The 14,950-nt window shown below is 47.1% G+C and overlaps 1 protein-coding gene across 4 annotated transcripts in view; it reads right to left on the minus strand.

Annotated features, from left to right (window-relative positions):
- DAB2 (DAB adaptor protein 2) overlaps positions 1–14,950 on the minus strand; it is a 119,492-nt gene that overhangs the window by 52,120 nt on the left and 52,422 nt on the right. For all 4 annotated transcript variants that reach the window (XM_075328771.1, XM_075328753.1, XM_075328762.1 and 1 more), the window contains exons 5-8: positions 14,369–14,500; positions 11,159–11,242; positions 5,790–5,816; positions 3,258–3,311 (exon numbers count right to left, since the gene is read on the minus strand). In XM_075328771.1, coding sequence (XP_075184886.1) covers positions 3,258–3,311; positions 5,790–5,816; positions 11,159–11,242; positions 14,369–14,500 — 297 coding nt within the window. The remainder of the gene's footprint in view (positions 1–3,257; positions 3,312–5,789; positions 5,817–11,158; positions 11,243–14,368; positions 14,501–14,950) is intronic.

A 14,950-nucleotide genomic window follows, 5' to 3' on the forward strand; every position in this document is an offset into this window, starting at 1 on the left:
AAATGTCTCTAAAATTTATCGATCGCTAAGGGGGGTGCTTATCTCACGGGAGGATAGTCGGACTTTAAAAGCGTGGGGGAAACAATTGGGAAGGGAAGAAGTGGTGGATGATATACTGAGAGGATGGGTACAAGTGCGGAAACATATTACCAATGAGAGATGGAGAGACACTCAATTCAGGATTCTACATAGGGCCATTATAGGTTTCAACATACCAGGTAGGGCTAGGTGGTGTCCTAAGTGTCAAAAAGAGAAAACGGATATGCTGCATGGGCTATGGGAATGTGAGACAATCGCTAGGTTCTGGAACCAAGTCAGACTATTTGCCCAGTCAACATGGGGAATTTTCAGCAAACTAGACTTAATGGTGTGGATTTTCCACTCCTTTGAGGGAGGAGTAGGAGGAGGACCGAACACGGCGGAAAAGAGGAAATACGCAATAATGCATGACATAGCCATGATAGCTAAGCGTTGCATCTTAAAACACTGGATTCAAAGGGAGAGCCCATCCATAAAGGAGGTTGTGGGCGAACTACACAACCTTCTGAGGTGGGAAAAACTAGAAGCGGAGAGGGATAAAGATGGGTTGACAGCCAAGTTTTTTGTGAGATGGAGACATTTTATTGAAAGCCAATTCACACAGGGAGAAATAATTAACCTGATGGCACCTTTTGTTCACTCAGAGTGGTATATCCTGAGCGATATTCAGGACAGCCTGGGTAAACTGAGAATCACCTAGGAGGGGGCTCTGGCGGGAGGGGGAGACGAGACGGTTGGGAATACCAAGACACGCTAGCAAAATTGAAATCATTCAGGGACGACACAGAGATTTAACGAATTGTATTGCATATGTTATATTATATTTCATTACCTATGTTTTGGTTTAATGTTACTGTATACTATCTTAAATCGAACAGCAACATGGAACTCCAAATTGGGGTATCACCCACCTCTATGTCACATTTTGTCAGACGAATGTTCTTCTTTTGCAATTTTACTTGTCATGTTTTTACAATTTGAAAAATCAATAAAAAACGTTTTGGAAAAGAAAATACTCTACCAGATTTCATTGTATCTTGTTGGATTCATTGGGAGCACCAACTTCGGTTTTCATCATCTCTTCTATACGGTTCAGACTTATAACTTATAGAATTTGCTTCTTCTCCAAATCAACGCAATAGCATTCCATGATGTTGGAGGGTCTACTGTCCACCAGCAGCATCTTTGCATGATACGTCCACCTCCATCTTCCCAGTTCCTTGATATGTTCACCTCCATCTTCCCAGTTCCTTGATATGTTCACCTCCATCTTCACAGTTCCTTGATAGGTTCACCTCCATCTTCCCAGTTCCTTGATATGTTCACCTCCATCTTCACAGTTCCTTGATAGGTTCACCTCCATATTTACAGTTCCTTGATACGTCCACCTCCATCTTCACAGTTCCTTCATATGTTTACATCCATCTTCACGGTTCCTTGATTCGTTCACCTCCATCTTCACAGTTCCTTGATATGTCCACCTCCATCTTCACAGTTCCTTGATACGTCCACCTACATCTTCACAGTTCCTTGATACGTCCCCCTCCATCTTCACAGTTCCTTGATATGTCCACCTCCATCTTCACAGTTCCTTGATACGTCCACCTACATCTTCATAGTTCCTTGATACGTCCACCTACATCTTCACAGTTCCTTGATACGTCCCCCTCCATCTTCACAGTTCCTTGATACGTCCACCTGCATCTTCACAGTTCCTTCATATGTTTACATCCATCTTCACGGTTCCTTGATTCGTTCACCTCCATCTTCACAGTTCCTTCATATGTTTACATCCATCTTCACAGTTCCGTGATACATTCACCTCTATCTTCACAGTTCCTTGATATGTCCACCTTCATCTTCACAGTTCCTTGATATGTCCACCTTCATCTTCACAGTTCCTTGATATGTCCACCTCCATCTTCACAGTTCCTTGATATGTCCACCTCCATCTTCACAGTTCCTTGATACGTCCACCTACATCTTCATAGTTCCTTGATACATCCACCTCCATCTTCACAGTTCCTTGATATGTCCACCTACATCTTCACAGTTCCTTGATATGTCCACTTCCATCTTCACAGTTCCTTGATACGTCCACCTACATCTTCATAGTTCCTTGATACATTCACCTCCATCTTCACAGTTCCTTGATACATTCACCTCCATCTTCAAAGTTCCTTGATACGTCCACCTACATCTTCACAGTTCCTTGATACGTCCCCCTCCATCTTCACAGTTCCTTGATACATTCACCTCCATCTTCACAGTTCCTTGAAAAGATTTGTTTGCCAATGTCACAGGATGTTCCATCATGGTATCAAAACCCACTACTGGAGGTGTTGCCATACATCCCCAATTGTGCATTGATCCTCCACCAGGCCGGACTTATGGTTTGAGTTCCATTTTTTCATGGCTTTGGTGGTGTATATAGTGCTATCGTCCCCTTTTTCAGACTCTCACAAATTCCTACCAAAGTACTCACTATGGTTTTCTCCTCCAGGGGCTAAGGCTATCCTCACAATTTTTTTTTAGGCATTCAAATATGGTTTTCAGAAAGGTTCCTTCTTTTTTAGGACTTTTTGGGGGTTTTCCTTGTATAGCCAGCATGTGATACTAAATTTCTCCACTAGTGGCTGCTGCAGCGAAATGCCTGACCTGGGGAAACTTATCGTCAGAGATTCCGCCAGCCAAACACTACATGATTGGCTGATTTTAAAAAAGGGGGTTGTCCCAAATATAAAACGGTTTCCTGGATGTTTTTTTGGGGTGCGTAATACCCCGGGTCATTAATGTTATAATCTGTATTATCTACGCTCCTATCATGTCACTATTGCACTATGTACTATTACACTTACCGACACATATTCAGCCTTAACAAGCTTTGTTTTTGGTCTGATAAGGGAAGGAGAGATTGAGATTTAGTGCAGAGGTGGAGGATACGGGCGCGTTCATATATATTAAACACGCCATGCACTTACAGCAATCCCTTATATGAGAGGGGGGTACCCCTGATATTGCAGGGGGGCGGCTCCGACTAACACAAAGTCCTTGTGGCTACAAGATACCGAAGACCAATAATCAGGCTCTCGGATGGTTTCCTTGCGCCATAATTCCAGATATTCCTGGTATAGGAGCTGCTGTAAATGCATTTTCCTCTTACGTTCACTATACTGCATAACAGTAAGGAAACAGTCAGCAGGGAGGGTGCTACTTACTAAATTGATTTTGTCAACGTCGTTGTTAATGCTGAGCAGAGCATCGCTTCCATTCTACAGAAAGAAAAAAAATGTTTAGCGGCAAAATCTCCAACATAGTAAAATCTACATAAGCGATGAGTAACATTACCTACAGGTCATACGAGCGTTGCAGAACCTCGATGTGTGACATTTAACAGTATAGGCAGCACAGCTTACCTCTCCTCCTCTCTACCGGGAAGTTATGGCTATAGTGAAGGTGTAACCAGTCACGATCACTGTTTCTACAAGCTCATTACCTTACATTAAACATATCTACCTCCTCTTTCCTCCATTTCCCTGATATCGGTGGTCACACAGCCCTCTGATACTGTATAATGATAGCCGGAGGTCATCAGTGCAGAGGCTGCTGGAAGCACAGGACTCTACAAGCAGTTTCCATGTATGTAAATGACACTTGCTAGCTAGCTTGCTTATTATTTTGGTGACCTTGGAATTTTAATAAAAGCATTGCTATTTTTGAATTATCTATTTAACATCTAACTTTCTATCCATGTAATATTTATCTATGGTATCAATTTATCTGAAATCTATTTATCTTTAATCTAAATATTCATATATCAAATATCTCTTTTTAGTAACTATTTACACATGTTCTGTACCTATCTACCTACTGTATCCATTGATGAACTGATCTATCCATCCATCAATCCATTCGTTCATCCATCGGTTTGTCTATCCATCCATCCATCCATCCATCTACCCATCCATCCATCTACCCATCTACCCATCCATCCATCCATCCATCCATCCACCCATCCATCCATCTATCCATCCATCCGTCCGTCCGTCCATCCATCTATCCATCTATTCATCCGTCCATCTATCTATCCATACATCCATCCATCCATTCAATCATTCATTAATTTCTTCATCCATACATCCATCTCTCTATCTATCCATCCATTCGTCCATCTATCATCCAACCATCCATTCATCCATCCATCCATCCATCCATCTACCCATCCATCTACCCATCCATCTATCCATCCATCCATCTATCCATCCATCCATCCATCTATCCATCCATCTATCCATCCATCCACCCATCCATGTATCCGTCCATCCATTCATTCATTCATTCAGTCATTCCTCCATCCATACATCCATCTTTCTATCCATCCATTCATCTATCCATCCATCCATCTATCCATCCATCTATCCATCCATCTACCCATCCATCTACCCATCCATCTACCGATCCATCTACCGATCCATCCATCCATCCAGCCATCCATCTATCCATCCATCCAGCCATCCATTCATCTATCCATCCATCTACCCATCCATCTATCCATCCATCCATCCGTCCGTCCGTCCGTCCGTCCATCCATCCATCCACCCACCCATCCATCCATCCATCCATCTATCCATCCATCTACCCATCCATCTACAGATCCATCCATTTATCCATCCATCCATCTATCCATCCACCCATCCATGTATCCGTCCATCCATTCAATCATTCAGTCATTCCTCCATCCATACATCCATCTCTCTATCCATCCATTCATCTATCCATCCATCCATCCATCTATCCATCCATCTATCCATCCATCTATCCATCCATCTACCCATCCATCTACCCATCCATCTACCCATCCATCCATCTATCCATCCAGCTATCCATCTACCCATCCATCTACCCATCCATCTACCCATCCTTCTATCTGTCCATCCGTCCGTCCGTCCATCCATCCATCCACCCATCCATCCATCTACCCATCCATCCATCCACCCATCCATCCATCTACCCGTCCGTCCGTCCGTCCGTCCGTCCATCCATCCATTCATCTACCCATCCATCTACCCATCCATCCATCCATCCATCCATCCATCCACCTATCCATGTATGTAATATGTTGCTTGCTATTTTTCTCTTCTGCCGCAGGGATGAGTGTTATGACTTCAGTAATCTTACATCTCCCTGACTTAGCGCCATTTTTTGCTAACATTCTAGATCACCAGTCCCGGCCCCCTACAGATCAGCGCGCTCTCCTCCTGCTGTTGTGATTATTTTTGGCTACTTTTGCCCATTTTCGCCCCCCCCCCCCCAGTTACTTGTCTGGGAAATACAAGTTAGTCTGGATTCATGTGTCAATTTGTTTCTTCTTGTAGGTAGTAAACAAATAAACCGATTTTCATCCATTTTTGCTCCATGTGGTAGATTTACAATCTCATTTAAAATGATACAAATATTGCAGTTTTCTAAGCTTCTACCAACAACTTGTGAGTGAATAATGGACCATACATGGATGTAATGTGGATCCCGTCTGCTGCTGCTATTTTTTTTCTTAACATATATTCACTTAATTGGGTGAATTTGACCTGCAAACTGGCCAAAAATCACACACAAAAAAGAAAACTGACATGTAAAAGTCTCAGAGTATAATGGGTATGTGTCCAATATGGAAAAATAATGTCCATGTGAATGAGGCCTTATAAAGACATTGCAGACATTGCACCATACACTCTTCCTGGTTGGGCGCTTACCTCCACCGGCTGGTTACCTTCTTCACTCTAAGTATAAAGAAAAAAGAGAAAAACACAATTGTGTCATCTGCAGGTTGTACAGAGATTCAGAGAGACTGGAAGGGTCACAGAAAGGCAGAGAAGTGGCCACTGAGCTTAGAGCGTCACAGAGTGTCACCAAAAGGTTGAACAGAGACACAGAGAGACGTTGCGACATCGCTACTGCGATATCGTCGGGGTCAAATCGAAAGTGACACACATCTGGCGCCGGTAACGACGTCGCAACGTGTAAAGCCTAGATGCGCCGATAAACGATCGCAAAAGCGTGGTAAATCAGTGATCTGTGTAGCATCGGTCATTTTCATAATGTCGCACTAATAGGAGATATGATGTTGTTCCTCGTTCCTGCGGCAGCACACATCGCTGTGTGTGAAGCCGCAGGAGCGAGGAACATCTCCTACCTGCGGCTCACGCCGGCAATGCGGAAGGAAGGAGGTGGGTGGGATGTTTACGTCCTGCTCATCTCCGCCCCTCCGCTTCTATTGGCTGCCTGCCGTGTGATGTCACTGTGACGCCGCACGACCCACCCAATTAGGAAGGAGGCGGGTCGCCGGCCAGAGCGACGTCGCAGGGGAGGTAAGTGCATGTGAAGCTGCCATAGCGATAATGTTCGCTACAGCAGCTATCACAAGATATCGCATGTGTGACAGGGGCGGGGACTATCGCGCTCGGCATCGCTAGCCGATGCTAGCGATGTCGCAACGTGCAAAGTACCCCTAAGAATCACATAAAGGAAGAAAAGTGGCCACTGAGCTTAGAGTGTCACCGAGTGTCACCAGCAGGTTAAACAGAGACACAGAAAGACTGGAAGAGTCATAGAAAGGCAGAGAAGTGCCAACTGTGCTTAGAGTGTCACAAAGTGTCACCAGCAAGTTGTGCAAAGAAACAGTGGGACTGGAAAAGTCACAAAAAGGCATAGAAGTGGCCACTAAGCTTAGAGTGTCAACAGCAGGTTGTACAAAGAAACAGAGAGGCTGGAAAAATCACATAAAGGTAGAGAAGTGGCCACTGAGGTTAGAGTGTCCCATAGTGTCATCAGGAGGTTAAGCAGAGACACATAGAGACTGGAAGACTCACAGAAAGGCAGAGAAGTGGCCACTGAGCTTTGAGTGTCACAGAGTGTCACCAGCAGGTTGTACAGAGACACAGAGAGATGGGAAAAGTCACTGAAATGCAGAGAAGTGGCCACTGAGCTTTGAGTGTCAGAGAGTATCAAAAGCAGGTTGAACTGAGACACAGACAGATGGGAAGAGTCATAGAAAGGCATAGAAGTGGCTACTGTGCTTAGAGTGGCACAGAGTGTCACCAGCTGGTTGTACAGAGACATAGAGAGACGGGAAAAGTTGACCGGTTGATTGTGAACAATGCCCTGCGGAGCTGGATGATGAATGCTACATAATTCCAGGCACATTTAAGGAGATGAGAGAAACTTAAGTGTTACATCAGACCATTCAAAACCGTCTACATCAGCATGGTCTGCGTGCTAGATGAACCTGCAAGATCCCTGACCACCCTACTAGGCACAGGCGTCATCTACTCTAGATGACGGTCCAGTGGCCTCAGTGCTGGTCACTGATGAAAGTCGATTCATGCTGAGGAAAAATGATGGCCGCCAATGATAATGGAGATATCAAGGAGAGAGCTGTGCATCAGCCACTGCTGTCACCAGATGAGCCTTTGGTAGAGGTGGTGTTACAGTGTGGACCGGTGTGTCTGGTCAATACAGAACGGTACCTTCAAGAAGAGTGGGGTGCCGGCCTCCGCAGACAATAATTCCACTTGTGACCAGCAGGAGGCGTCATTGTCAACGGTAATTGATGCTTGAGGTCACATGACAAGTTATTGGGAATTTTGGGGGGGTATACCCTCCACTGTAGTTGACTTTTGAGTCAATTAATTGCTGGAGATGAGGAAATCCCCATTGCTGCTTCTACTTAAATGTTCTACTCATGATAAATATCACTGTTGTCAGAACTTTTTATATTTTCCATAACTTTCACCCAAAAGCCAAATATCCTAAACTTTTTGTGAGTAGTGTGTATAAATCTGCCCGACCACAATGTATTTCGCTCCTCGGGTCTTCTCCGTCCCCGTTGACTCAGATTCCTGTAGTAACCTTCTTACAATGAACAGTTACTTTACTATGTATCTAGTAAGAAAACATGTATCAACTCCAGTAAATGCTATTCCATCTGTGTCCATTAGAGGGAGCTATTATTGTATGGCTATGAACAGAGAACGCTTCCATTATTGTATCATCCAGAGAACATGTGTCGTCTGAATACTCCAAAGACTCTTATATTTTTAAAAAATTACCAGCAAATTCCACATAAACCAGTTATCTGTAGTGTGCAGCGACTTCGAGGAAACCCCTGTGAACCGTGAATGTGGTGCGCTGTGGTACCAGGTGCTGCCTCTCAGCCGCGAGTATCATTAAAGCGCCAGCACTTCTGGGTCAGGATGATGTCAGCAGCGTGATCGGGTCAACTAATCACGCTGCTGATATCACTTGCTCAGACAGCATTGGTGGTATGTGCTCCAGTGGAGCTGAAGACACCCAACATTTATTGAAATGGGGTGGTGGGGGGGGGGTTTGAGAACACAGTTTGGGGAGCAAGGAGGGGGCCTAGGGGCTTTATGGGTGCTAACACAGAATGCGGAGTGAAGGGCGGGAATTCGAGGGCAAAGTTTGGGGAGCGAGGAGGGGATGTGTGTGGACACAGTATTGTGAGCGAGGGGGGGTGTGTGGACACAGTATTGGGAGAGAGGGGGGGGAGATGTGTGTGGATACAGTATTGGGAGCGAGAAGGGGATATGTGTGGACACAGTAAGGGGAGCGAGGAGGGGATATGTGTGGACACAGTATTGGGAGCGAGAAGGGGATATGTGTGGACACAGTAAGGGGAGCGAGGAGTGGATGTGTGTGGATACAGTATTGTGAGCGAGGAGGGGATGTGTGTGGACACAGTATTGGGAGGGTGGGGGGGATGTGTGTGGACACAGTATTGGGAGCGAGGAGGGGATGTGTGTGGACACAGTATGGGGAGCGAGGAGGGGATGTGTGTGGACACAGTATTGAGAGCGAGGAGCGGATGTGTGCAGACACAGTATGGGGAGCGAGGAGTGGATGTGTGTGGAAACAGTATTGGGAGCGAGGAGGGGATGTGTGTGGACACAGTATGGGGAGAGAGGAGGGGATGTGTGTGGACACAGTATTGAGAGCGAGGAGCGGATGTGTGTGGAAACAGTATTGGGAGCGAGGAGGGGATGTGTGTGGACACAGTATGGGGAGAGAGGAGGGGATGTGTGTGGACACAGTATTGGGAGCGAGGAGGGGATGTGTGTGGACACAGTATGGGGAGCGAGGAGGGGATGTGTGTGGACACAGTATTGAGAGCGAGGAGCGGATGTGTGCAGACACAGTATGGGGAGCGAGGAGTGGATGTGTGTGGAAACAGTATTGGGAGCGAGGAGGGGATGTGTGTGGACACAGTATGGGGAGAGAGGAGGGGATGTGTGTGGACACAGTATTGAGAGCGAGGAGCGGATGTGTGTGGAAACAGTATTGGGAGCGAGGAGGGGATGTGTGTGGACACAGTATGGGGAGAGAGGAGGGGATGTGTGTGGACACAGTATTGAGAGCGAGGAGCGGATGTGTGCGGACACAGTATGGGGAGCGAGGAGTGGATGTGTGTGGAAACAGTATCGTGAGCGAGGGGGGATGTGTGTGGACACAGTATCGTGAGCGAGGGGGGATGTGTGTGGACACAGTATTGGGAGCGAGGGGGGATGTGTGTGTGGACACAGTATTGTGAGCGGGGAAGAGATGTTTATGGACACAGTATTGCGAGCGAGGAGGGGATGTGTGTGGACACAGCATGGGGAGCAAGGAGTGGATGTGTGTGGACACAGTATGGGGAGCGAGGAGGGTATGTATTAGGAAATAGTAGGAGAGGGGAGATGGGTGTAACGGGGTTTTCCAAGCTTGATGAAAGTCTGCAGTCACTCTATGTGACTGCAGACTTCTATATTCCCATAGTGCGCACCCTGCACACTGCCAGGATCCTCTGGTGCCGTTGGTGAGAGTGGGAGGTCACTAAACTGCAAGTGTGCAATTTACATACCAGCAGTTAGATGCAATGTAGACATGCCTGGTCTCGCACAATACAATTGAATGAGATTGGACACGTCTAGTTGGAATGTGGCCAAAAGTATGCAAATCACGCGACCGTCCACTTTCCCTAGTCCACCAATTCATGCCAACCTAAACCTCCAGATGTAGTGATTTCATCCCAACACTGACTAACCTCAACCAATAACCGTTACCTGCACCAGACCACCAGGTTTACTGATACTAATCACGTCACGGCGCTAACCGACAAGAGATTCTGACTCTACATCTCTCACAACCCTAGCCCACTAGGGATCCTAAAAATTACATGTCTTAATGCCCAGGGTCACCAGGGATCCTACAAATTACATGTCTTAATGCCCAGGGTCACCAGGGATCCTACAAATTACATGTCTTAATGCCCAGGGTCACCAGGGATCCTACAAATTACATATCTTAATGCCCAGGGTCACCAGGAATCTTAAACATTACATGTTTTAATGCCTTGACCCACCAGGGATCTTAAAAATTAATGCCCAGGCCCACAAGGAATCCTAAAAATGAAATGTCTTAATACCTGGGCATACCAAGGATCCCAAATATTAAATGTCTTAATGCCCGGACCCACAAGGAATACTGAAAATTAACTGTTTATATCTTGGGCCCACTAGGGATCCTAAAAGTTACATGTTGTAATGCCTGGGCCCACCAAAGATCCTAAAAAATTACATGTCAATGCCCGGGCCCACTAGGGATCTTAAAAATGAAATGTCTTAATGCCCAGGCCCACCAGGGATCCTAAAAGTTACATATCTTAATGCCCAGGCCCACCAGGGATCCTAAAAAGAAATTGTTAAAAGTTAACATCTTCATGCCTTAGTATTCCAGGAAACCTAAAGCTTTCCCAATCTCTACCCTAGCCCACCAGGGATCCTAAACTACCCCCATCAGGGATAATAAATACTACCCCTCCATGCCCTAGCCCACCAGGAATCGCAAAAAATAACTTCTTCATGCACAAAATCTCCATACATGCTTCATCGCCATAGACCACCAGGAATACTGCCATTACACCTTCACTGCCCTGGATGCTGTACCCAGTAATACTATTAATGCTATATAGTCCTAGTGGGCGTCATGCCCCCTGTTCAAAGTTCCCAACACTATCAACCAAGAGGGGTCAGTATGTTTTTCTGGGGGAGTTTTGGGGGTACCGCACCTTCTTCTTGTCTTCATCTTCCTTTTTCTTCGTGTTATAGATAACTTGGAATAAATCCTTCAGATCCACAACGAGCGGTTCAGCCTGAGGAGACAGAGGAAGAGCTGTAAACTGGCGAAACCACAGTAAATACAGATGTAGCAGAGCTGAGACTGTCAAATAGCTAACACAATACAAGTGATGGGGGATTTCTTCCAGAGACAGCGCCACCCCTGTTTATATCTGGTATTACAACATGAAGCAGAGCTGCTGTACCGGATTCCACCTGCAGACAGGGGGGGCGCTGTGTGTAGAAGGAAGCAGCTCTGTTTCTCTAAGAAGGGAATGAAGCAGAGCTGCAGTACAGGATTCCACCTGCAGACAGGGGGGCGCTGTGTGTAGAAGGAAGCAGCTCTGCTTCTCTAAGAAGAGAATGAAGCAGAGCTGCAGTACAGGATTCCACCTGCAGACAGGGGGGCGCTGTGTGTAGAAGGAAGCAGCTCTGCTTCTCTAAGAAGAGAATGAAGCAGAGCTGCAGTACAGGATTCCACCTGCAAACAGGGGGCGCTGTGTGTAGAAGGAAGCAGCTCTGCTTCTCTAAGAAGAGAATGAAGCAGAGCTGCAGTACAGGATTCCACCTGCAGACAGGAGGGGGCGCTGTGTGTAGGAGGAAGCAGCTCTGCTTTTCTAAGAAGAGAATAAAGCAGAGCTGCAGTACCGGATTCCACCTGCAGACAGGGGGCGCTGTGTGTAGAAGGAAGCAGCTCTGCTTTTCTAAGAAGAGAATAAAGCAGAGCTGCAGTACCGGATTCCACCTGCAGACAGGGGGGCGCTGTGTGTAGACGGAAGCAGCTCTGCTTCTCTAAGAGAATGAAGCAGAGCTGCAGTACCGGATTCCACCTGCAGACAGGGGGGCGCTGTATGTAGAAGGAAGCAGCTCTACTTCTCTAAGAAGAGAATGAAGCAGAGCTGCAGTACAGGATTCCACCTGCAAACAGGGGGCGCTGTGTGTAGAAGGAAGCAGCTCTGCTTCTCTAAGAAGAGAATGAAGCAGAGCTGCAGTACAGGATTCCACCTGCAGACAGGAGGGGGCGCTGTGTGTAGGAGGAAGCAGCTCTGCTTTTCTAAGAAGAGAATAAAGCAGAGCTGCAGTACCGGATTCCACCTGCAGACAGGGGGCGCTGTGTGTAGAAGGAAGCAGCTCTGCTTTTCTAAGAAGAGAATAAAGCAGAGCTGCAGTACCGGATTCCACCTGCAGACAGGGGGGCGCTGTGTGTAGACGGAAGCAGCTCTGCTTCTCTAAGAGAATGAAGCAGAGCTGCAGTACCGGATTCCACCTGCAGACAGGGGGGCGCTGTGTGTAGAAGGAAGCAGCTCTACTTCTCTAAGAAGAGAATGAAGCAGAGCTGCAGTACCGGATTCCACCTGCAGACAGGGGAGCGCTGTGTGTAGAAGGAAGCAGCTCTGCTTCTCTAAGAGAATGAAGCAGAGCTGCAGTACCGGATTCCACCTGCAGACAGGGGGGCGCTGTGTGTAGAAGGAAGCAGCTCTGCTTCTCTAAGAGAATGAAGCAGAGCTGCAGTACCGGATTCCACCTGCAGACAAGGAGGCGCTGTGTTGAGAAGGAAGCAGCTCTGCTTCTCTAAGAAAAGAATGAAGCAGAGCTGCAGTACCAATTCCACCTGCAGACAGGGGGGCGCTGTGTGTAGAAGGAAGCAGCTTTGCTACTCTAAGAAGAGAATGAAGCAGAGATGCAGTACAGGATTCCACCTACAGACAGGGGGGCGCTGTGTGCAGAAGGAAGCAGCTCTGCCTCTCTAAGAAGAGAATGAAGCAGAGATGCAGTACTGGATTCCAACTGCAGACAGGGGGCACTGTGTGCAGAAGGAAGCAGCTCTGCCTCTCTAAGAAGAGAATGAAGCAGAGCTGCAGTACCGGATTCCACCTGCAGACAGGGGGGCGCTGTGTCTAGAAGGAAGAAGCTCTGCTTTTCTAAGAAGGGAATGAGGCAGAACTGTAGTTCCGGATTCCACTTGTAGACAGGGGGGCGCTGTGTGTAGAAGGAAGCAGCTCTGCTTTTCTAAGAAGGGAATGAGGCAGAACTGTAGTTCCGGATTCCACTTGTAGACAGGGGGGCGCTGTGTGTAGAAGGAAGCAGCTCTGCTTCTCTTAGAAGAGAGTGAAGCAAAGCTGCAGTACCAGATTCCACCTGCAGACGGGGGAGGCGCTGTGTGTAGGAGGAAGCAGCTCTGCTTCTCTAAGAAAAGTATGATGCACAGCTGCAGTACTGGATTCCACCTGCAGACAGGGGGGGCGCTGTGTCTAGAAGGAAGAAGCTCTGCTTTTCTAAGAAGGGAATGAGGCAGAACTGTAGTTCCGGATTCCACTTGTAGACAGGGGGGCGCTGTGTGTAGAAGGAAGCAGCTCTGCTTCTCTTAGAAGAGAGTGAAGCAAAGCTGCAGTACCAGATTCCACCTGCAGACGGGGGAGGCGCTGTGTGTAGGAGGAAGCAGCTCTGCTTCTCTAAGAAAAGTATGATGCACAGCTGCAGTACTGGATTCCACCTGCAGACAGGGGGGGCGCTGTGTGTAGAAGGAAGCAGCTCTGCCTCTCTAAGAAGAGAATGAAGCAGAGATGCAGTACTGGATTCCAACTGCATACAGGGGGCACTGTGTGCAGAAGGAAGCAGCTCTGCCTCTCTAAGAAGAGAATGAAGCAGAGCTGCAGTACCGGATTCCACCTGCAAACAGGAGGGCGCTGTGTCTAGAAGGAAGAAGCTCTGCTTTTCTAAGAAGGGAATGAGGCAGAACTGTAGTTCCGGATTCCACTTGTAGACAGGGGGCGCTGTGTGTAGAAGAAAGCAGCTCTGCTTCTCTTAGAAGAGAGTGAAGCAAAGCTGCAGTACCAGATTCCACCTGCAGACGGGGGAGGCGCTGTGTGTAGGAGGAAGCAGCTCTGCTTCTCTAAGAAAAGTACGATGCACAGCTGCAGTACTGGATTCCACCTGCAGACAGGGGGGGCGCTGTGTGTAGAAGGAAGCAGCTCTGCTTCTCTAAGAAGAGAATGAAGCAGAGCTGCAGTACCGGATTCCACCTGCAGACAGGGGGGGGGGGGCGCTGTGTGTAGAAGGAAGCAGCTCTGCTCATCTAATCCTGCACAGTCTGTTTTGCTCCCAGAACATGTGCACATTACTGATAAGTGACTGCAGATATTCCCGTCATATCGTCCTACCTGCTGTGCCGTCTTTATGGCGAAGAACTGATGCTGCCCTTCAGCTCCGCACACGTACCCGAACGCTCGGTTGTCAGTCACGTCCCGGGCAATGAAAGAAATCTTATTAACGGGATGTTCATGCTCGATTACCTGAAAAATAATTAAAGAGCAGACGACCTGATTATTAATCCTGCATCCAAAGAGGTGCGCAGCAGCCGGAGCGATGGGTGGCACCGCCGTGACGGCAATGGCAGGCTTTAGATGCTCTAGTTATAGGGGGTGCAAAATAGCTGTCAAACCTCTAAACCATTTTGTGTATACAGTCCTTAGGAATAGTTATATGTCTCCATGGTAACAGACTACAAAAAAATTCAAGTGTAGTCAGATCCTTTGTTTTAAACCGTTATGTGTATACAGTTCATAGGCAGAGTTATATGTCTCCATGGTAACAGACTACAAAAAAAATCATGTGTAGTCAGATCCTTTGTTTTAAACCACTACGTGTATACAGTTCTTAGGCAAAGCTATACGTCGCCATGGTAACAGACTACAAAAAAACCCATGTGTAGTCAGATCCTTTGTTTTAAACCACTACGTGTA

The sequence above is a fragment of the Anomaloglossus baeobatrachus genome, chromosome 1 (assembly GCF_048569485.1).
Source record: "Anomaloglossus baeobatrachus isolate aAnoBae1 chromosome 1, aAnoBae1.hap1, whole genome shotgun sequence".
NCBI classification, from domain to species: Eukaryota; Metazoa; Chordata; class Amphibia; order Anura; family Aromobatidae; genus Anomaloglossus; species Anomaloglossus baeobatrachus.